This window comes from Peromyscus californicus, unplaced genomic scaffold (assembly GCF_007827085.1).
Source record: "Peromyscus californicus insignis strain IS unplaced genomic scaffold, ASM782708v3 Scaffold_13__1_contigs__length_99412109, whole genome shotgun sequence".
NCBI lineage: Eukaryota > Metazoa > Chordata > Mammalia > Rodentia > Cricetidae > Peromyscus > Peromyscus californicus.
This window is the reverse complement of record NW_026294424.1, coordinates 48731392-48755679: the sequence shown is the minus strand read 5'-3', so window position 1 is coordinate 48755679 and position 24288 is coordinate 48731392. Positions and strand designations below refer to the sequence as shown.

Here is a 24288-nt window from a genome sequence, read left to right as displayed (position 1 = left end):
GTCTGATGAACACCATTTGTTGAAGATGCTGTATTTTCTCCAGCCTGTTATTTTTTACTTCATTGTAAATAAACATTGTATCCACAGCATGTGAACCTAGTTTGGGTCTTCAGTTTGATTCCATTAATCAGTGTGTCTGGTTTTGTCCCAATCCCATGCTGTTTTTATTACTATAATAGAGCTAAATACTAAGTGTCCTTATTACATTAGATTAGATGGCAAAGCTCACAGCAGCATTCACAGTGTGTTTTAATTCTCATCTGCTGAGAAATCATTACCTGAACAGTTCTGATCTTTATTTTTAATTTTCTTAATTAGAAACATAAAAATACTGAATTTAATGTTTAAAATATACATAATAGGTTAAGCTTGTATGAATGGTGAGATATAAAGCATTATCATTATGTTTAAATTTTGAAAACATAACAAAAATGGTGACTATATCAAGCCCAACTTACCATACATGGAAAATCCATGGAAAGGGATTACACCTGCAAAGTAAAAAGAGTATCGGTCACACACCTCTGCTTCATGCCGGAAGTTACCGGATCAAAACTGCCAATGGAGATGCTTCTAGCTGTCGTCTTCTACTTTGTTTGAAATGTCAGAAAGACAGTGATTGTAACCAGTAACAGCTGTTTTAACACTCTTAGAAAAGGAAACTAGACATTTTCAAACATATATCCGAGACTGAGTAAGCAAGGAATTAGCCACGAGGTGACTGTGGAAAGCTACAGTGGCCTTTGTCTTAGGCAGGGAGCTGGAGAGGAGAGAGCTGACGACCTGCCCATGTCTTGGTATGTGTGTCCAGTTACGGTTAGAATGCAGCTTTGTGCATGAACATCCTTTACTGTAGATGCTTGTTCCCACTGTGTCGGGAATTAAGGCGTTATCCTTTCCTAACCATGACTCGGGCACTAGCAAGGGTCAACTTACTATCATCCTCAAAAGCCCAGGGTTAAGCTTTAATCATAACACATTTGCATTACAGTTTGGACCTTTTCCCTTGTGGCCTTTTCATAGGAAGATATGCCTTATAAAGGAGATGGGGTTCACCATGATTTGCAAAGAGGTAAAAAGGTTACCTTATGTCCATGAACAAACATACCACAAGCTTCATAAATATTTATAAAGCAGTAAAAAAAAAAAAACCTGACAAGGCAGTACCCAACTGTCTATCCCCACCCCCGCCCTCACCCCTACCCCTACATATACAGATTTGGGTCAGCCTGCTCCAATCTCTCCGGGTTGTTCTATCATTTTACATTGCTTTGAAAATTAACTTCTGCCACTGTCTGTATCTCTCAGCTAGATTCTTTCCTTTAGAAAGACCAGAATCGAAAGGAAATCTTGACCTGATGAGACACGCAATTAATTTTCTATTGAGATGGTAGAGCAAGAAGAACTGAATATACATGATTACAAAAACCAGAATCAAGCCATAAAGGCTAGCCATGGGACTAAATTTGAGAACCACCGCGATGATCTTAAAGTCAGGTGTTAATGTTCCTCCTTAAACAACTACATCCAGCTTACTAGAATCCAGTCTGCCAAGGACCAGTGAGACTTTCAAGGCACTTCTTATAAACATAACTCTATAGAAATTACAAGTATTTCATCAGTTTTACTAATAATTACATCCTGGGAGTGACTTAGGAGACATATTGACGACATATTGACAGGGTTGTATTATAAATTCATATGGTATAATCATTGGCAAAAATTTTACACAAGCCGGGCTGTGGTGGCACATGCCTTTAATTCCAGCACTCAGGAGGCAGAGCCAGGTGGATCTCTGTGAGTTCGAGGCCATCCTGGTCTACAGAGTGAGATCCAGGACAGGCACCAAAACTACACAGAGAAACTGACTCGGAAAAAAAATTACACAAAATCTACATTGTTTACAAAGAAAGACCCAAATCTTAACTTTAGCACACTAAACATTTTGCTATATTCTGTGAAAAATTGGGATTTGCATAGCCTTGGTTCTAAAGAGAGCATCTGCCGGGCGGTGGTGGCGCACGCCTTTAATCCCAGCACTCGGGAGGCAGAGCCAGGCGGATCTCTGTGAGTTCGAGGCCAGCCTGGACTACCAAGTGAGTTCCAGGAAAGGTGCAAAGCTACACAGAGAAACCCTGTCTCAAAAAACCAAAAAAAAAAAAAAGAGAGCATCTGTAATATATACCATTGAGAATCTTACATGCACTAAATCAGTTTATCAATGCACTCTAGAAAAAATTCAAGTTTATATTTATTTATTTTGAAGTATAGAAATGCTGTATTCTTCTAACCAGTCCTGGAAGGCCATCTAGACTAGGTTATAAGAAACCCCAGCTGGTTCTCAGTCTAAAGCATGCCCAGCAATAGAGGACATGGGCCATTGCCAAGGCATCTTTGTGGGCAAGTTTCTCATCTGGTTCAATCTCCAACTACCTCTAATGATCACTTCTTTTTCTTTTAAATTTTTTATTCATTTTACATACCAACCACAGTTACCTCTCCCATTCCTCCTCCTGCTCCCTCCCACCCTCCTACCCTCTACCCCCCATCCAATCCTCCAAAAGGGTAAGGCCTCCTATGGGGAGTCAGTAGAGCCTGGTACATTCAGTTGAGGCAGGACCAAACCCCTCCCCTTGCATCAAGGCTGAGCAAGGCATCCCAATACTCCTCCACTGTTGGTGGGAGTGCAAACTTGTACAACCACTTTGGAAATCAGTATGGTGACTTCTCAGAAAATTGGGAATCAATCTACCTCAAGACCCAGTGATACCACTCTTGGGCATATACCCAAGGGATGCTCAATTATACTACAAGGACACTTGCTCAACTATGTTCATAGCAGCATTATCCCTAATAGTCAGAACCTGGAAACAACCTAGATGCCCCTCAACTGAAGAATGGATAAAGAAAATGTGGTTCATTTACACAATGGAGTACTACGATGTAAAACAATGACATCATGAAATTTGCAGACAAATGGATGGAACTAGAAAATATCATCCTGAGTGAGGTAACCCAGACTCAGAAAGACAAATGTCTACCTCGTATTCCTAATTCTGATCATGAAAGTCATATGCAACATGTCTAATTTGCTTTCTAACGTACAGGAAAATGTTCAGAAATATTTACTCTCACCCTAGCCCTGTTACAATTGGGGACCCACAAAGGCTCTATGAGGTTCTTGAATGATCTGGCTCCCCTGATTTATTCTCATCTAAAAGTTTATGACCAAAACCTCTAAGTGTTTTCATCCCCACATAGGACAGCTATGACAGTGCATTTGGACAGCTGTTTTTGGACCCGAGTAGCGGCTGTCCTCTTATCTGCTACATTTCTTCTTTGAGGAATCACTCCTGTTGGAGATAACTCTGGGTTTGCATGGTTATCTAATGTGCTTGCTATTCTCTCTGACACATACTATCCACGTGCTCATCTAAGGCCACATAGAAATGGTGAACAGGGAAGGGTGAGGACAGCATTGTCACTAGACCACCTTCCAGTGGGCTCCAACTCATTAGCCAGAGCCCTGGTAGTCAGTGAAGAGCATGCTGAGGGAACAGCAGAGTTGACGGCTAACCTGGTTTTGTCATTTAGGAGCTTTTTATGTCTTTCAGTAAGGTTCTTGACTTCTGTGGGCTTCAGTTCCCTTATCCACAAATCAGAGAACATGCTAGAACTAGTTTACACGATCACATGAGACAATGACTGTGGTTCAGCCATCAATAGAGAGTTAAAATGCTTGGGTTTGTAATAAACGTATAAGCAGTCACAAAGCGATGTCATATTTCTTTAAAAACAACTTAATAAAAACATTACGATGGGAATGCAGTTATTCTTTTGATCGAGTGCTCCAGAGCCCCCAGAAGTTAGGCAGCACAGCTCTTAGGTGTCCCACGCTTGAAGTTGCATCCCTTTCTTAGGTGTCTCACCTCGCAGCACGTGGCAGGGTTCTAAGTCACTGTCTACTTTGGCTGTTTCTGGGTTTTCCAGGGTTCTGTTTTTCTAGCCACTCTCTGCTTGGAAAACGTTTTCACTTTTAACACCCAGCAGACCTTCCTTCCCCTGCAGGAGAAGGCTGACGTCACTGGCATGGACTCTGACCTGGCTGTGGTTTATATTCACTTTTCTCACTCACATTCTCGGCAGGAAGACATTGCCCTTTCCTCTCTCAGATCACTAAATCCTGGTCCCTTAAAGTCTGCATCTGTTGACAAGCTAATTCTGCTCCACAACCTGTTTATGTCTGCCTCGTGAGCTGAGAATGACTTTTGTATTTTTAAGGATTATTTATAAAAACAAATAATAATATGGAGCAGAAAGACGGTGGCCAGAAAAACTGAAAACATTGACCATCCAGCTGGTTAGAGGAAAAGTCGGCCAATCTTGCTTTGGAATCCTGTCCATCAAATTATCCCTTCTCTCCTCCATGCATATTATTCAACAAGTATCTGCTGAACTTCTAGTACGTGCTGGATGCTAGTCTAAGGACTGCACTGACTTTTTGCTAGGGAAAAATCCTAAGTTCCTACATTCTGACTGTGATAAGTACGATCAAGAAAAAGAGCAGACTGAAGAGGGGTGAGGCAGATAGCCAGGCCAGCGGGAGGAAGCCACAGAGGCTGGACAGGTAAGCTTCGGGTGAAGGGAGCAGAAACGCTGACAGTCAACTGATGGCTGTGAGGAGGAGAAAAGTTCACCGTTCACAAGTAGTCTCAGGTGGCTGGCGGTGGGTCTGCTCTTTACTTCTACTATGGGGGCACAGAGGTTCCTAAGTTTTTGTAACTTTAGTTTCCATAGAAACTTTTCAAAGATTTTACACACACACACACACACACACACACACACACACACACACACACACACACACACACCCCTATACATCTCCTCACACATCATCAAAAGTCCACTTTCTTCCCCAGACACCCATCTATGAGGAAGTCTATTTTCTGCGTATATGGTCATAACTTCTGATCAACAAATCTCGGGTCTCTCTGCCTGTCATGACTAAGTTAGCTTCCAACAACTGAAGCATCTTCTCAACCTTGACCTTCCCATGGCAATGATGACCTGGCCAGATCAGGCTGTTTCCCCCAAACTTGAGTTTCCGTGGTTTGTTTTCTGTGGTTCTTCTGCTCATTCCTAACCTCAGCTGCCTTCCAAGACTGTCATATTTACTTCCATTCTCTCCCAGAATTCTCATTATTACTCTTTAATTGAAACTGTGAATCCCAGAATCTTGCCTCCTTCTGGATGCTGTTTCTATGAATGTGCAGCCATCTCCTGACAAGCAGGAAAGGAATCTTTCGGCTACTACTGCTTCCTAGTTCTCCTTTGGATCTGGAACCCAATGTATATGTTTCTCTTTCTGGTCAGCTGTGCACTTGGCTACACCAGCAACATCATTCTTTTTGCCTACCCCACAAACATGGCTCTTCCTCCCCAGTGGATAGCCTCCCCTTTAGCCTTTTGGTGGACAGGGCTACAGGCAATGGCATTCTCCTCCAGCCTTGTCCCTGACTTACCCTTCAAGGTTTTTTTAAAAAATCACATTATTTAAGAACTTGTACAATGTATTTTGATCATATTTAGCAACACTCTAGAATCATCTCCCAACATTCCTTGACTTCTCACCCCACCAGTTCATCACAGAGCACTCCTGTCCCAGCTGACCTGCCCTGACCGACTGAGGCACCACTTTTCTGTGTACCCAGGCAACACTATGCAAATCCAACTCTATCACTGTCTACAGACGTGGAGGGAAGTTATTGAACCTATTTGTTCTTCCAGAACTCTCTCAGGCTAAGGACAGTGGCCCTGGGCAGAGGACTCTGCTCTGACGATACTCCCTACACCAAGTTCACGTCTCCTTTGAGTAACCATCCCACACTTCCAGGCCAAATTCCCTGCAGCCAGCTCACAAGGCTTACACGTTCTTTTCAGTCCTGATGGATGTATACTGCAGGACAGAGAAGTAGTCCAGGGGTGGGTCACTGTGGAAGCAAGAACAGGATGAGAAGGGGTGTGTATATTGTGCTTTAGGGACTGCTGAGGAGTCAGAGAATCCAAACCTGGCCTTCTGGGTTGTTATGAAGGTCTGTGTCCAGGAAGAAAACACAGAAAGTTTGACCAGATTACTGCTTTGATTTACAACTTACAATATTTAGATTTATGACAGATGGATCCTGTGAGGGTTATGGATAGACCAGCTTTCATATAAAGTGTTGCCAATGGAATGGTTAGGTAAATAAGATAATGTATGTAATGCAGCACAGTACTTGACAGAAGTCAGTAATTAACACAAGCCATTTTCCTTCTCTTATCTCACTGTCCTATAATTCATTTTTAGAAATATAAATCCTTCGAGCATAGGAACTACTTATTACTTACCTATCCACTAAGATAAGCACTGTGCCAAGAAAATAAATGTGCCCATTACATGCTTTCAGAAAGAGTGCACGGAGCCTAGAGAGCCTGCCTCTGCTATTTCTAAACCTTTTATTTAGTTACCTTACATCCAGGGCCTGTAATTGGACTCTATGAGCTCTTACCTGTGGTTCTGCAAAGCCTCCCAATTTCGGCTCCTCCCTCCAAATGCTCGAGTCACTAACCAACTTTTGAAATTGCTCAAGTTATCTTCTGAAACACTGCTCAAACTATGAGGAAGGCCTCTACATCCGGGGCTTCCTGCTGCCCATTCGTCCATCACCACATGTCACCTCCGACTATGAGGAAGACCACTACATCTGGGGCTTCCTGCTACCCATTCATCCTCCACTGAGTCAGCTGAGACTATGAGGAAGACCACTGCATCCATGGCTTTCTGTTGGTCATTCATCTATCCACCACATGTCTGCTAAACTTTTACTTGTTGAATTAACTGATACGTAGATACCTACTCTGTAGCCTCTAGAAAGGATAAAATAAGTGAGATACAGACCCTTCATTACTGAAATTCAAATTTTGCTTTTGTTACTTTGGTTAAATGTCTACAGAGGGGAATTCAAACCTCTGACTTGGCCCCACAACCTGAGATACATCTGTTTCTTCTTTACAGTACGATCCTGAGTCCGGAGCCTCTAAGGCGTAGCAAATTAGATTCACCATCTAGTGTACTTTAGCTCTTATCAAGTACTTTCATACTTCAGTAGCTTTTAATGATGATTCTGTATACAACACATCCTATCAAAACTCTATTAGAATAAACTGTAACCTAAAAAGAAAAAAAATCCCTAATCTCTTAACCTTATCTCAACACTCACAGCACCTGAACTCTTATGCATACTCCATCCCCCACAACATTTACATTTAAAAATAAAATAAATGTTTTTTTTTTTAAAACTCTATTGTCTTTCCCTGCTAAGCCTCTACCGAAACATTTGATCAGTGGGTTGAAATGAAGCCATTGTTATTTTCACCGACTACAAATCCTGAGGATGTGCTAAGAGAGTCATAGCTTTATCAGGACAGGCACTTTCAACAAGAACGATAACGGTGAGGTGCCGGTGACCTGCACAGACGCACAAAGGGGCGTCACATTGACATCGCTGTGGCCAGTTAAACGTTCCCGACATTCTCCCAAGACCTGACGTCTGCAACTGCTCTACATAAAGGAAGGCCCACACTTCACACCGTGGATCATCTTCAGAGTCCAGCACAGCCTCTTCTGCAAGGTGCCAGATAGTTAATGTGGTTAAGGTTTAGAAATACAATAAAGGCTTGTAAATAAAACATTCAAGTAAAAAATCACGTATAAACATGTGATTACAATATAGCACAGGATGTTCTATATGACAGTGTAAAGAACAAAGACTTAATGACGTCATATAGACATGGATTTGAATTCGTTGTGACCTTAGTCAAGCTACCATTCTCTGAATCCTTGTTTTAATTTATGGACTTTTGCTGGGTTCCCTGATAAGATAAAAAGGAAGACTATGGAATCTACTTTTGAAAGGGAACTACTTGTTTTAAATAACATAGAATAAGTAATGAAATTTTTTGTCTGAGTTTATCAGATGTTACTGGACTGGACATTGTTATATATTAATGAAGTTTTTTGTCTGAATCTGTCAAATGTTAATGGACTAGACATCGTTAATGTAACTCTTGACTGTATATATTGTATATGCTTATTGGATAGTTTTTCTTGTATTAGTTATAAGCTTTTTTTAAAATTTTAGACAAAAAAAGGGGAAATATGGTAGTATTGTGTTCCCCAAGATATTGTGCACTCTAATAAACTTATCTGGGGTCAGAGACAGAACAGCCACAATATTAAACATAGAGGATAGGCAGTGGTAGCACACGCCTTTAATCCCAGCATTCCAGAGGCAGAAATCCATGTGTTCAAGGATACAGACAGGCAGGTGACTCACGCCTTTAATCTCAGAAAGCAAGCCTTTAATCCCAGGGAGTGGTGGAAGAAGGCAGAAAGGTATATAAGGCGTGAGTACCAGAAACTAGAAGTTTTTAGCTGGTTAAGCTTTTAGCTGGTTAAGCTTCAGGCTTTCGAGCAGCAGTTCAGCTGAGAGCCATTGGGATGAGGACACAGAAGCTTCCAGTCTGAGGAAACAAGACCAGCTGAGAAGTTGGCCAGGTGAGGTTAGCTATAGTTTGTTCTGTCTCTCTGACCATCCAGCATTCATCCCAATAACTGGCCACAGGTTTGATTTTATTAATAAGACTCTTTAAGATTCCTGCTATAGTTCCCTTCAAATACAAATGAGTTGTTACATTTAAAATATCCCAGTATAATCTCTAGTACACATTGATGTTCAATACTCACAGCTATTTTATGCTCTTCACAGAGAAAGAACCACAAAGGATGAGCATAAACCCACGAAAAGCCTGACTAAAGAGTGCTCCAAAAAGCCTCCATAGTCTGAAGAGGGACACAGTAAAAGGATGGGGAAAAAAAGCAGGGGCCCGAGGAGTAGTGAAGTACCCATGAGCACTCCGGTATGACCACGGGGTTTCTTGGATAGCAGGGCTGTTAGTCAGTTTCTTCAGGCCCATCCTTTATCTCCCAACACTTCAGCCTTTCAAGAGTCAAGTTTCATTCACCTGGCTCCTATCCAAGCATGTGCTTTCTGCAAACATCAGTGCTGGGGACACTTTTTGCATCTGGCTTCCAAGTTCCACAAGTGTGCTATGAGTAGCTGTTTTCAGATCCATGCCTCCCTTATGCATCTGAAGAAGGTCTCAAATGTTAACTGCCCATCCCATGTAATATGACTAATGGTCCAAAGAAGCGGTGTAACATACCCTTGTCAGATCTCAGAAAACACTGTCAACAAAAATACATCTTGAACTAGATAAGATATAGATAGTAAATATGACTCACAAACACCCCAACTATCAACACGCTTCACACTTACCAAATCTGTTGCCCCCTTTCCTGACTATCTTCATAACTTACATTTGATTCACTTCAACTCACACCAGTTGAAGGGGTTAAACCTCTTCATCTGGGATTGCTCAGTACATTTTATGACATTCATTTGTTGAGATAATGAATTCCTCTGTTTATTCTCACCTTACAAATAACCAACATGTCAGGAAGGATAGAGATTAAGACGATGGACGAACTGGCTTTTTAAGCTATTTACATCATCTTTCTGAATTAAAACTTTAAGCTTTGACTTTGATACTTTATTTAAGTAATTAAAGTTTTCCAAACCATTACAATATAACAACATCTAAATGTGAATCCAAAGGTCATCTTTAAAATAAAATTTTAATGAGTTTCTCAGTTTACATCTAAATTCATGCTCTAAATAGATATGAGGTGTCTGCTGACAATCACTGTTCTAGAGCCCAACCTTCCCTACTCAATGTCATTTAGTGATTAATGACTAGTACATTATGACCTTACAAATCACGCACAGTTAAGTACTTCTCGGGCAGATGTCTAGGTATTTTTCCTGCTATCATAGGAAGATCTCCTCAGTTCTCTTCTTGGTCCTCTGGATTCTTCTGCATTAGTTCCCTCATTCATTTTCATATTCATCCCATAATGTTTACTGATCATAGACTTCATGCTACATATGATTACAAATGCTGGATGTATTGGTCATCAAAACTGTTAAAGTCTGTGTTCTCTTCAAGTTTACATGGTAAGGACACTCATAGTGTACATAGCAGCCAGGATGATTGTAGTCAAATGTTTTTTGACAGTATTAATCAGAAAATGGAAGAGAGCCATCATGGAGAAGAACGGAGGAGGCAATTCCCAAACACTGTCCCTTTAGTTAAAGCAATGCTTAACCAAAAACATGTTAGAATCAATTTTTTTTTAAACACTCTGGAATCTAATAAAAAAAAATACCCTCACAACAAGGGGGATGCTCAATGAAGCAAGAATTTTGGTAAGACATAACTGTGGCATTTTAAATTATCCACCCACTGCCATTCCCGACTCCCCAGCTTGGCAACAGCCGTGAAAACAGCAGCCCACATTCCTGGTGTAACTTGCTGGTGTGACAGAGGGAACAATACAGATCTTTACGGAAAAAAAACTGTTCCTTTGTGTTCTGAGCTGCCTAGCAGCGACCTGAAGGACAGGTTCAGATATGCTTTGCTACACCTGCTAGTCCCAGTGATTTCTCAGGACCAAAGTGGCCTGCTAGGCAGCATTTGTCATGAGCTTTAAAGGCAAATACCTTAACTATGGCCCCAAGGAAGAAGGAAGAACAGATGGGCCAATAACAGACAGACTGAAAAGCATGGAAAGGAGCTACAGCAGGAAATACGGACTGTGAGATCTCCTGCGTACAGAATACAGAGGGTCGGGTCGAGCAAGGACCTGAGAACCCAGCTTTCACTTCTGACTTTAGGCCTCTGTAAAAGAAGTGCACACTAACAGAGTTGTGAATTGCCTAGATAACCTTCATGGTGTGACTCACTCCAAGGCAATTTGCAAACACCAAGGAAAGTTTTAATTTAAAGAATTAGTTCTAAATATTTAGGGAAATTCTCATCAAATCACTAGCTCACTATTAAGCTAAAGGAACAGAGATTTCAGTAGGCACAAAAGCAATAAATAAAATAATTATAGAAGAGTTGTCATAAATACTAAACAAACGATTATAAAGCACAAGCAGCAACAGTGAATTCTGGGGGGCGGAGGGGAATCTAAGTCCCTGAATCACCGCATCATAATCGGGGAGACAGCCAACTTTCAGCAATGGAAAAAATCTACTAGGTATGCAAAGCAATGAAGTACAGCTCATCCACAAGGGGGAAAAGTAAAAAGGAATGAATACAAACTGTCTTGAGTGATCCTGGATGGACTTACATCAATCATATCCCACCCTGGTGTGGCCCGGGTTTGCCTCTCCTCCTTACCCTGTTTCAGCTCATTAGACGTCACCCTACCCATCATCATGTTCTTCAGACCATCAGTCTTGGTCCTGCTCTTGGCCTTAAACATGCTACACTCTCCCTCTGGAATGTTCTTTTCCCACTGCTTGGCATAGCTCGCTCCGCTCACTCAGATTCTAGTCTTTTCTACTTCCTCTGGGGTGCCCTTTCAGCTGCCTTAGCTACACCAGCCAGGCCTTCCCCAGCTCCCCACACTTTCCGATACCTTTTCTATTTAGTTCGCCACCTTCTCCAGGATTTTCTCTTTCCTTCTTGCCTCTCTACTATACTAGCGTAAACGGTCCTTGGCAGCAGGTCTGTATTTGTAACTTTACTACCTTGGGTCACTCAGCATTGAGCCAGAGTGAGCAGAGGCAATCTATACATGGTGAATAACAACAATAAATATGAATGACTTTGAAGACATCTGTGAGAAGTCTCCCTCAGCTCAGACATCTTGTTTAAGAAGAATTTAATTTATCAGAGAGGATCTGTTGACTGATGACTCTTCAGTGAGGTAATGTCTCATACCACCATGGCTTCAATTTCCATCCTAGGAAAGGTAGTCACGGGTGTGTGGAGAGAAAATGTGGGTGGTGGTGAGAAAACTTCTGTCCACGGAAGCACTCGCTGGTCAGGGACAGAGCACTCCAGAGAGCTGCAGGCGAATGTCTCTGCCCAGGAAAGTCAGGCCAGTTCTGACTGGGATAGTGCTACAGATATCCCTCAGCTTTCAAAGTAGTAGTATTCTGGCAGAGGTTGGAAACTGTGAAATATGGTATAGTATTGCCTAAGCTTCAGAGAAAGGAGTCCGTACACTAAGTGGACTTTATTTCTAGAAAAGTGTGCTTGACTCTGAGTTCTTTGTTGTTGTTGTTTTGGTTTTTTTGTTTTGTTTTTTTTTGAGACAGAGTTTCTCTGTGTAGCTTTGTGCCTTTCCTGAAACTCACTCTGTAGACCAGGCTGGCCTCGAACTCACAGAGATCCGCCTGGCTCTGCCTCCTGAGTGCTGGGATTAAAGGCGTGCGCCACCACCGCCTGGCCCTGAGTTCTAAAACCACTCAAAAGAAGTGATTCTGTAGAATTAAATTTGTGAGCAGCTGTGAGTTTACATCTGCTTGTATTCAACTCTTTGGAGGACTACTCTATGGAACTCTTTGTCAATACTCTAGCCACTTTCTTTTCTTCCAAAGATACTGTAACAACTTCAGTTACATGTTCTGAGGCTTGGGGGCAAGTGATACAAATACTGTTTCTGAAGCCAAATATCCTGGGTTCAAAGCCTGGTTTTGTCATTCACCAGCTGGGTAGCTTTGTGCCTCAGTATCTTTAACTGCAAACTGAGTAACAGTAGTACCTGTATCATAGGGTTATTATAAGGATTTCATGAGTTAATATATACTTAACACAATTCTGGCTGCTTAGTGTGGCTCAGAAGATATTAGCTGATGCATCCACAACTCCTAAATTGTTACGGTGACTGTACATACATACTTCTTGAAATGATTATGCAGATCTTATCTTAGGGCTAGAGATATAGCAAAGTGGTAGAACATGAGCCTAGCATATCTGAGACACAGGGTTAACACCCAGTACCACAAACATACACAAAAGAGCTGAAATTACAATGAGTTACAACCTATAATCATTGCAAAGATCAGAGAGTTACTGGCTTTTATATAAATCAGTCCCAGGATGATTTGCTGGAGTGCTCCTGTATAATGTTTTATAGTGTGAGGTCTTTACATTTCAGTTCTGACACATGTCGGGCATGTGTTTAAGTAAAAGCTAAGATCTTCTAAACCATGCCTCCTGTTACCTTGAGTCTATGAACACTTTTTTTTTCCAGCTACTGAGACATTTTTCTCTGATTTTCTAATTCTTAAATATCAAAAAGTTATTGAAAAATTAAGTCCCTGGGATAAAGGATAAAAAAAATTTAAGTCTACACACAGATATTAAAATTAAAACACATCTAATTTAGTTCAAGTAGACCTGCTGCAATATTACTATATGTTAGATCCTGGGAGCACAAGGATGAAAAAAGAATATGGCCCTGGACTTTATGAAGTCTGCCACATTGAGAAGGAGATGAAGTTGAGAGATACCAAAGTTCTCTGCCCGGGCACGTGAGAGCCAAGAGAAAGGCCCTTAACCTAAGAGGATGCAATGATGCACCCAAACAGCTCATGAACTGAGCCTCCACGATGGTCAAGGGAAGAAAAGCTGAATGGTCCGTCCTAAGCTAGAAACAATATTGGGCATGAGGTCGGAAGCAGCACAGTGTTTGTGTCAGAGTATGTGTGGCTGTGTGTGAGAATAAGCAATTGGATATCAATTTTAATTTTTTAACACTGAGATGGGAAATGTTAATATACGAAGCTAGGGAGTCGAATGTACAGGGGTCAGACTCCAGGGGTCCCACAATTCGTATCATACTGAGAAGCCTGGGTGTTAAACTTTTCAGCAACATTAAGAAACTTTAAGGAAAATGGCAATCTTCAGATTTTCATTTTGGAGGTATAACTGAGATGGCAGAGGCAAAAACCGAGAACTAGAAAAGGTAAGGAAGAGGCACCAGGATAGATGGTCATCACACTTCCACTGGAGACAGGTCAGATGGAGGGCAAGGCAGCCATAAGAGTGAGGAAGAGGGCCGGGCGGTGGTGGCGCACGCCTTTAATCCCAGCACTCGGGAGGCAGAGGCAGGTGGATCTCTGTGAGTTCGAGGCCAGCCTGGTCTACAAAGTGAGTTCCAGGAAAGGCGCAAAGCTACACAGAGAAACCCTGTCTCGAAAAACCAAAAAAAAAAAAAAAAAAAAAAACAAGAGTGAGGAAGAGACGACCCCAGAGGAAAGCGAAAGGCTCTGGAGACATAGATAGGGCAGGGCAAGACTGAGGCATCTAGGATGACCTCCAGGTCTCAGGCCTGGAGAAACTGAGTAGATGAAAATGGCAGTTAACTGAGACAGGTATAGGTTGGTTGCTTGTTATTTTAATTTGTGTTTGTTTTTTTGTTTTTGTCTTGAGGGGCACAGGAAAATAATAGACTAAGTTGGGTCACATTAAGTTTGGGGGTAATCACAGAAGAGGTTAGAACTAGAGAGAGAAATTTGAGTAATTAACAAATAGATCCATGAAAGGTGGAGGGTTAGGGAAATGTGTGAAAAGAAAAGAGAAGAAGAGCACCAAAACAAGGATGCCAGGACCCAGGTCACAGAGCTGAAAGGTACAAGATGGACGGGAGGAAAGCCATGTCTGGTTTCAGAGAGTGCCCGATCCTGCTAAACACAGCCACCATGGCTGCACTGTCTGCACTCACTAAGTTAGGCCCTGGGCTCCTGTCTTCATAACAGACCTCATGTGACCATTAGCCACACACTAAGCTGATGAGACTTGAGGTCAGGGAGGTCAAGTAACTTAACCAAGGGCAGAGGATGAGATGGCAGAGCTCAGATCTGAACCCAGATCCACTGAGTTACAACGCCCAAGCTCTTAATTCCTCTAAAGCAAATGTTCTTCAGGGTGTAGCTTAACCCCAGCAGGAGAAGGACAGTTATAAGCTGTGTTTCTCTACTTACTAAAGGACATGGATACTGAATGTCTAAATAGTAAATATAGGTCATGTGCAATCACATCTCAGCAAGTCCAATGATTTTCTTCACAATCTTTGTATTTCATAAATACACACTGGCCCCTTATGAAGACAATGAAATACAGCACAGGGCAGTCTGCTCCCCTAACTCCAGCACTGTGATGATAACATAGAGTGAAAAAAGTCCTAGTTGAGCTAGTTAGTGTTCCTCAAGGAGAACTACATGCCTTATACCTGGGTGCTTGCGTTGACTCGGCTTCTCACAAATCTATTGGCCAAACAGAGCTGGAAAGGCTGTGTGCAATTTGGCATTAAACTATACAAACATGGAGGAAGTTACTAAAATATAGCTTTTAGAGAAGGAAGGAATATTCCAGATGATAATTTGTGCTCCATTTTAAGGACAGAATGAGAAAGTTACATGCCCGGGACAAGAGCTGTCATTTCCCCATCCCCCTCTAGAGGAAGCAGAAGCATCACTTACCGTTTGGTGGATAAAAGACAGCATATTCTTCTAATCCCAGCTTTCCTGTAAGAGAAAGTCATACACACAGTAAAACAAAGTTTGCTGGTTTCGTTTTTGTTGTTTTGAGACAGGGTTTCTTTGTGTAGCCCTGGCTCTTCTAGAATTTGTTGGGTAGACCAGGCTGGTCTTGAATTCACAGAGATTCCCCCTGCCTCTGCCTCCTGAGTGCTGGGCTTAAGAGCATGCGCTACCACGCCCAGCTAAAGTTTTAAAAACCAACATTCTGTGAATGTCCTAATAACAAATGGATAACGAATGGAATTTTAAAACTAACCATAGTCTAACTTTATTTCATTTCCTTATATGGAATTAGTTGAAAAATCTGTCAGCCAATTATCTGATACCAGCAAAGTCTTTTAGGAATTAAAGTCAATAATACTGTTTAAACAATGCTTCCAAATTTCCTTAAGCACTTGAGAATAATTTGTAAGCATAAAATTGTTTTTTCTAAACTTAAAAACCCTGTTCCTTAAAGCAAGTCTGAAGTCTTGCCATATCCCATTAGCTTACATTTTTAGAAAATGTACTGAAGAGTTAAAAATTAAGTGTCTTCAACTACAACAGTCGTCTATCCTGACTCCCAACATAGTCTGTCTGATCAGAGAAAAAGGATAAACATTTGAAAACAGAATTCTTCTGCTTCTGCGCAAGTACATTCTCTATAATGTTCAACAGCTGCTCACTTTTCCCATCATCCACTGAATAACTTGAGGTACTGTGCTGGCTAGTTTTATGTCAGCTTGACACAAACTAAGGTTATCTGAAAGGATCAAACCTCAATTGAGAAAATGCCTCCATAAGACCAGTATGTAAGCAGACAAGCTTGTAGGACATTTCTTTTTAATTAGTGACTGAGGGGAAGGGCCCAGCCCACTGTGGGTGGGGCCATCCATGGGGCCGGTGGTCCTGGGTTCTATACAAAAGCAGACTGAGCAAGCCATGAGGAGCAAGCCAGTAAGCAGCACTCCTCCATGGCCTCTGCTTCAGCTCTGCCTTCCGGTTCCTGTCCTGTTTGAGTTCCTGTCCTGACTGCCTTAGATGATGAACTGTGATATGGAAGCATTAGACAAATAACCCTTTCCTCCCCAAGTTGCTTTGGACCTGGTGTTTCCTCACAGCAATAGTACCTCTAACTAAGACTGGTGGCTTTGGTCCTGGTGTCTCCTCACAGCAATAGTAACTCTAACTAAGACTGGGGGCTTTCATCCTAACAGTTTTCTTAACAACTCTGGACTTATTAAAAAGACATTCATTTTTGTACTGGGATTTGAATTAAAATTAATTATTAAGTTTTTTTTTTCTAATTGGGTATAAGGCAGGGAGAAGAGAGAGTAAAAAGTGTGGCCATCTTAGGTGAAGGTGAAGACACACAGAACTGATCTTTGTGAGAGGAACAAATGGAATAATGAAACACAGACACACAGTTGATCAAGCAGTAGATATCAAGACAAGCACAGCAAACAGAGGGTACAGTCCCCCCCCCACCACTTTATAATCCAGGGCAAGCCACAAATAATAGACTATGTTTGCTGACTTCTTTTAAATGGGCTTTAAGGGTTTCAATGCTTGGGAGGGGGGGATTGATGATAGGTTGGTAGACATGAGATAGAGGCTGGTTCATCGAGGACCTATAATTTGTGGGGAAGGAGTGTGAAGCTTTTCATGCACTAGGACTCTGGAGGGGGCTAGAATGAATATAGCACATTGTGAGATAATCGGGGAAGGAAAGGAGGGTAAGACAGTGTGCGCAGGTGGAGTGTCTTAAAAATTATAGCTCATTTTAGCCCACTAGGAAATTAAATTTTATTACCACTCTATGTGCAGGTCGGGATGTAGGGGTGTGTCGTGCGCCGCGTGTAGGGGTGTGTTTGCATGTAGAGATCAGAGATCAAAATCATCTGTCTTCTGATCACCCTCCGCCTTATTTTCTGATGATTCAGCTAGGATGGCTGGCCAATGAGTGTCTGGGACCCACTTGTCTCTGTACCCCAGTCTAGGGTTATAGGCATGCTGCTCTGCCTGGCTTTACTGGGGAACCAAAGTCAGATCCTCAGGTTTGCACCACAGGCAGTTTATCAACTGAGCCACTTCCCCACCCCAACAATCGCTTTAGATAAAAAGGAAAGGAAGCTTTTATGTGTCCATGTCAGCCCCAAGCTGCGGGAGCCTGACTCCAACACAAGATGATGGGGTCTGTCCTAGGGCAAGAGTTGCAACAACCAGGCAGCGATAAAATCCTGCAGAAGTGGTTTCTTTCTTCATGGAGGCGGCAGAAGGGCCACACACAAACACACAACAGGGCAGTGAGATTTTAGTGCTCGGTGTTTACCACTCCGTGAAAAGGGGAGAAGGGCTCAAGTTAGTTCAGTCTTAGGTGACGACAGGCTGAGGCAGCTAGCCTTAAGAGAGAACAGAAATTAGAGGGGTAATAGCACGTGTTTTATACCATAAATTTAAGTGTAGCAGAACTAGACAAATTCAAAGATTAATCTACAAAAAGAAAGTTAAAAGACAAAAAACAAACAACAACAACAACAAAAAATCCCAACTGTGATGAGTTTATGGGTAGAGGAGAGAAAAAAAACCGACAGGCTTGGCACACACGGGACAGGGAAGCAGGAGATGACAAGGACCACCGCAACGCTATCTCTGTCACTGGAGGAGGATCTGTGATCTGTTGCTGGGTGCTCACATTGAAAGGAAAAGACAATAGTCAGCGCTGCAGAGAAATCGGAAATAATTTTCACTTTAAAAACTGGAGATACAGCCGGGGGGTGGTGGCACGCGCCTTTAATCTCAGCACTCAGGATGCAGAGGCAGGCGGATCTTTGTTAGTTCGAGGCCAGCCTGGTCTCCAGAGCGAGTTCCAGGAAAGGCGCAAAGCTACACAGAGAAACCCTGTCTTGAAAACAAAACAAAACAACAACAAAAAAAACCTGGAGATACCAATGTAAGATATAAAACATTCAAACATCCTTGGAATGATTATGTAAGTCTTTAGTAATTTATCTTTAGTATTATGAAAATATTACCTCTGATGTACGATTTCGGCGGTGAAGCACTGTTGTATGCAAAGTGACCCAGTACAGACGTATCCCGTGAAAAACAAAGTAATACCTGGGTATAACATTGGAAAAATAAACAATGAGCACTGCTGTAGAACAACTGATAGCAATTAAATTAATTATAACTTCATACGAGGAGGCACTGGAGTGAGACGGCTCAAGTTCGGCACTGGGCTTTGCAATGGGAAGAGCGCCCTCTATCGGTACACCTACATTACTCCTCATGAAGGCAGCCAGTTCTCAAAAAGATTTTTTCCTTATTTGCTTCCCAGACTTCAAACACCAGAAAATGCAAGTTGCTAACTATATGCTGATTTTCCTGTGTTTTATCCAGAAAACAAAATAACCTTGAGAAACTTAACAGATAAGAACTACATAGAGGCACCTGTGGGTGATCACACACGAGCACTGAGGGTATAGGAAATTGAACCAGACAGTTGGGCCTGTCAAGAATGAGGGGAGGGCATCCATCCCCAGAAAGCATGGCAGCAGCAAAGCAGGAATTTTCCCAGTACAGGTAGAAGCTGGCTGTCCTGGCCAGCAGGGGCACACGGCAACTCTATCAAGAAATAAAATGGAGAGGGTGCAATCAGGACCCAGGCTTCCCAGTAGAAGCAACTGGATTGTTGACACTGATCTGAAATTGGGGGCAGGAGTCCAGTCCTCAGGAAGGTGAAAGGACATTTAGAAGACCCGGGATTCTAAAGATATCACAAAGACAACTGCATAAAGAAAAACGGGCACAGAATGATTTGGAACCTTTTGTGCCAGGGCAGTTACCCATCTAGACTTAATTTTGCTGGGCTTTAAACTGTAGCTACACAGTTTATTAACTGGATGACAAGGGCAAGTATTACATTTTTTAATGATCCCCACTTTTCTCTGATTACTTTTATAGGACTTCTATAATTCTGACCTACACTTATTCAACCTTCTGTCCTTTTCAATTAATTTTATCACTTCGAACTCCACTTTGGAGAACCTCCACAGATTTCTAAAAATCAGTTGGTTGTCTTCTTTCAGTCTTACTGTACACCAAGCACAAATGTCAGGGTGAAGTAGGGGGTACATCAAAAGAAAGACATGTGCCGGGCACGCCTTTAATCCCAGCACTCGGGAGGCAGAGCCAGGCGGATCTCTGTGAGTTCGAGGCCAGCCTGGTCTACAGAGCGAGATCCAGGACAGGTACCAAAATTACACAGAGAAACCCCGTCTCGAAAAACAAACAAACAAACATACAAAACGGACATGCAAACGAAGCACTGCGCACAGTTACGGTGGAGGAGGTAACAGAGAGCTAGCGTGGTGAGTAAATTAAGTAGCACATTAGGTAGCAAGTGCCGCAGGAACAGGATAAAGGAGACCCAGGGAAGGGCTTGCCATCCCACAGAAAGTGGTTTTTGAGAAGATGCCCTTTAGTCAAACACTTGAAAAGGGTTGGGAAACTTAAGTGTGTGGCTAACTGGGGAAGAGTACCCTGGGAAGGAGAGGCAGAGGCTGAGAGAGGAGGCTCTGGGGCTTCGGAGGTGGACCGTGATGCACAGTGGTAGGTGCAGGTGCCTTTGCGTCAATGAGAATATGCCCAGCACTTAACAGTAAGTAACGCTAAATTACATTAGGACAGGAATGCTGCTATTATAGACACAATTATGCTGAGAAATACATTTCCTTTCTAGGACATAAATGGTATAAAATGGACATTAGGTTGTAAATATTAACAATGTAAACACTTAACATCACCAACTGCACACTAAGGAATGGTTAAGGTGGCAAATTTCATGTTTTTTTAAACCATAAATCTAAAAATATTTTATTAAACCCAGCTCAGAAAAATTATTGGCATCTACTGAGTAAATTTTTAATTTTGACCTATTAATATAATGTATATTTTCCAATAATTAGGCAAAACCATTGGTCTCAACAATTAAAAAGTTATAAAATGTAGCCGGGCGGTGGTGGCGCACGCCTTTAATCCCAGCACTCGGGAGGCAGAGCCAGGCGGATCTCTGTGAGTTCGAGGCCAGCCTGGGCTACCAAGTGAGTTCCAGGAGAGGCGCAAAGCTACACAGAGAAACCCTGTCTCGAAAAACCAAAAAAAAAAAAAAGAAAAAAAAAAGTTATAAAATGTTATTGAACTGGTATATAATATTGATCTCATTTTGTGTACTGATTTTATTTATAATTTTAATTTTTTTAGATTATCATATCATTACAACATTCTCCTTTCCTTCCCTCTCTCCAACCCGTCCCATGTAACTCCCATCTTATTTCATTCAAATTCATGGCCTCTTTCTATTTAACTGTTATGTGTGCATTTGTGTGTGTGTGTGTGCACGCGCGCGCATGTGTGTTCCTAAACATATAAATACAACCTGCTCAGTCCATATAATGCTCCTTGTATGTACACGTTTCCCAGGCTGGGCATTCGATACTGGATAACTAATTGGGGCACTTTTCCCGAGAGAAGATCTCTGATGTTGGCATCGCTCAGGTGCCTGTACTTCTAAGGCTGTCTAGGGTTGAAGTCTTGTGAGCTATCTCCTTCCACGTTAGTATGTCAGTTGATGTTGTCCTTGTTCAGGTCATGGTTAGTCAGTCATACTGGTGAGACTTCATGGACGGAGCCTCTCTGACAGATTTCTAGGAGACACAATCTCAGCCAACTTCTTGGTCCTCTGTCTTTTACAATCTTTCTGTCCCCTCTTCCACAATGATCCCCAAACCTTACTTACAGGAATTATGTTCTAGACGTATCAGTCGGGACTGGGGTCCATAAGTGATCAGCTGCAATGATCTCTGCCTGTTTCACAATAACCCTAAGGGTGCAATACTTGCCTGCAAATCCTAGTAAGTCTAATTGGATTTAAGGCTGGCTCACCAAGCGGGAAATCAAGCCTGGTATTGGGTATTGGCAACCTGGGGATAGTCCTCAGGGAGGGGCATTCAGATCAGTTCCAGCTCAGGGGCCTCTCGCTGTGCTCGATGTCTGAAGTGCACGGTGTCTTCAGCAATAGGGACTTACCTTCCACTTCTGGGGGGCAACCAAGGGCAATAGCAATGGACTACAAGACTTTGGGGGTCTCCTGGACAACTCCTGTACCTCAGGCTCAGGGGTCATTTTGAAAAGAGGGTGGAAAGATTAACACAGAAGAGCTCAAAGTTTGCTGTGAGACTGCGTCTCCTAGAAACGTCCAACGCTACACCCATGAAATCTTAGCAACACAGCTGCCTAAACATGAACGGAACAAGGAAAAGACCAAGAGACATGCAAATGTGGGAGGGGGGAACTCGTGAGGCCTCAGCCCTAGACAAAGAACTACAGACAGCTAAGGAACACTGAGAGCTGCAGAAACAGTCTTCCCGAGGGAAAAGCACACTAACTGGTTATCTAATACCAAACGGTCAGCTCTGAGAACATAATACAAATAACATTATATGGACTGAGTGGGTCCTAATTATGTATTTCAGAATATGTAAGTATATTTGAAAGTTAAACAACTGTAGAAAAAAGGCCATGAATTTGAAAAAGGGCAAGTTGTGGGGAAAGCACGGAGGGTGGAAAAGGAAGGCAGAAATGATGTAATTATAATCTCAAAATTGATTTTTTAAAAATTGAACTTACAGATGTCATTAAAATGACAGTCTGTGAATGGTAAGATTATCCAGGGTTGAATGACTGGACCCAACATAATCATAAAGAGCTTTATCAGTGAGGCAGAGGCAACAAGGCATGGGGAGAGACTTGATGTTGTCTATTGCCGGCTCTGAAGATGGTGGACCCGCTATGAGCAAGAATGAAAGAGTGTTCTAGAAGCTGGGAAGACAAAGCAATAGATTCTTCTTCAGAGCCCAGAAATAACACAACCCTGTGGATACCATGAGTGTGACCAAGTCAAACCACTCGGATTTCTGTGTTTCAGAACCTCAAGAGGATTTATATACTTTAAATCACTGAACTGTAATAATTCATTACAGTACCAGCAGTAAGCTAATACAAATAATAAACTAATATAACAGATACATCTAAATAAAGGCAAAATACACAAATGTAAATCTGTAATAATTTATCGTTGTTTCAGAGAGGAAAACCCTAGGAAAATGTCTCTTATCAACATCCCCTTGGTTTAGCAGACTGGGATAGTACAGTAACTTTAGAAGAAGCGCTGTGCTTAAATATATCCCCATGGAGGCCCTGTGGCCTGTGGCCTCAGAGAAGGCAGGACATCTGAGACTGCTCTAGGAGAACCCTGGGGCTGTAAAGTGAGAATGCCAGAGGTGGTGGTTCGACAGTATGTACTGGGTGCAAGCCTGGCCTACAAGCAGAGTGCTGCCAACTCCTACTCTAGTCTGAGCTGGTTTAACACTGATTTCCTTATCTGTAAGGAGATGGCAGGCTCACTGTAAATCTGCTAGGATATACGCTCAGAAGATGGTGGCCACTTAAAAATTAAGAAAAACGTAAATGTACTAGGCGAGATGACCCACAGCAGGGCTCTCCATTATTTAAAAGAACTATAAAGAAACCAGGCACTAATATGAACTGTGGGTGGATACCACAGAGTTAGACCAAGAATGTCTGCAAAGGGTTTACTTGGGCCAAAAGCTTTCTTAATATGTCAAAGTACAGTTCTTCTAAATGTTTCTAAGAAAAAAGTCGTTTGTGTCATGAAAACCACAAAAGAAATGACGGGTACCAACTGGACAACATCTTTAACATATAAGTGCTATACATCTTCCCATTTGTGTACTTCTGCATTTTTCTCCAAGCTAATGAAGAAATGATCAAATTCCAAGAATGGCTTTAAAGTACTCTTCCCTGCTGTAAATTTTTCATAACTTCAAGGGCAGTGTGGCTTGCTGGGTTTTGGACACGGATGGAACTGGCTAGTGGTTCTTGTAGTTGTAGGAGCTTGGGATCTTATCTTCTGCATTTCATCTGCAAAAAGTGAATAAAGTTACCCTGTAGAGCCAATCATCCCTGCAGTCCTGGCACTTGAGATTAGGCTGAGGCAGGAGGATCACTAGTTTCAGGACAGCATGGACTATATAGCAAGACCCTATTTCAAACTCAAAGCCAAACAATGGAACATTTTATGAGGTTGCACGAATTGGCTATCAAGAGAGTTCTCCTAAGATGATGAAGTAGGAAGCCCGTATCGTCCTGTGCAGACAACCACTGTGCTGGCAGATAGGTCTGATCTAGCTCTTTGGGAAGCATGGAGTCGGCTGACAGCTTGGAATTTTCAGGGGCACCTTCAGTTGGGGTTAACCTGCTCAATGTCAGCTTGTAATACAGCAGCATTTACCACTCCCCACTCCCTAGTCTTGACAAGCAGCTGTGTGTATGTTCTTAAGACTCTTGTAAATAAAGCAAATAACTACCATGCATAACCCCACCCAATACAAATGCAATTTTTACTTACTTTGTAAGTAACCAAATTTAAGTTTTCTAGGTACAACTGCTACTTCCTTAAAGTGTACATTCTAGAAAATTCCAGCATGCCTGCCATTTCCTCACAGATAGAGAATCCAACTCAGAATGCCACATCAGAGTGGGAGCTGACAGCCCCTTCCTTGGCACGCTGCCGAGCTGCACACCACACTGGACACCTGCACCCTGACTGCTGGTTACTACATCTGCCCGGAGTGGTGCAGAGGCAGAGGGTAGAGACGGAGAAGGCTCTGCTGTTATGCACACCTCTACTGCTTCTGAGCTGAAGTGAGGGGCCTGGGATTTAAAG

The 24288-nt window shown here is 42.2% G+C and overlaps 1 protein-coding gene across 3 annotated transcripts in view; it reads right to left on the bottom strand.

Annotated features, from left to right (window-relative positions):
- The window catches only part of Tbc1d19 (TBC1 domain family member 19), a 116401-nt gene that overhangs the window by 28377 nt on the left and 63736 nt on the right, over nucleotides 1–24288 (bottom strand). For 2 of the 3 annotated variants that reach the window (XM_052734945.1, XM_052734947.1), the window contains 3 exons: nucleotides 18515–18599; nucleotides 15441–15485; nucleotides 459–491 (listed from right to left, as the gene is read on the bottom strand). In XM_052734945.1, coding sequence (XP_052590905.1) covers nucleotides 459–491; nucleotides 15441–15485; nucleotides 18515–18599 — 163 coding nt within the window. The remainder of the gene's footprint in view (nucleotides 1–458; nucleotides 492–15440; nucleotides 15486–18514; nucleotides 18600–24288) is intronic. The other variant, XM_052734946.1, reaches the window with a different exon arrangement.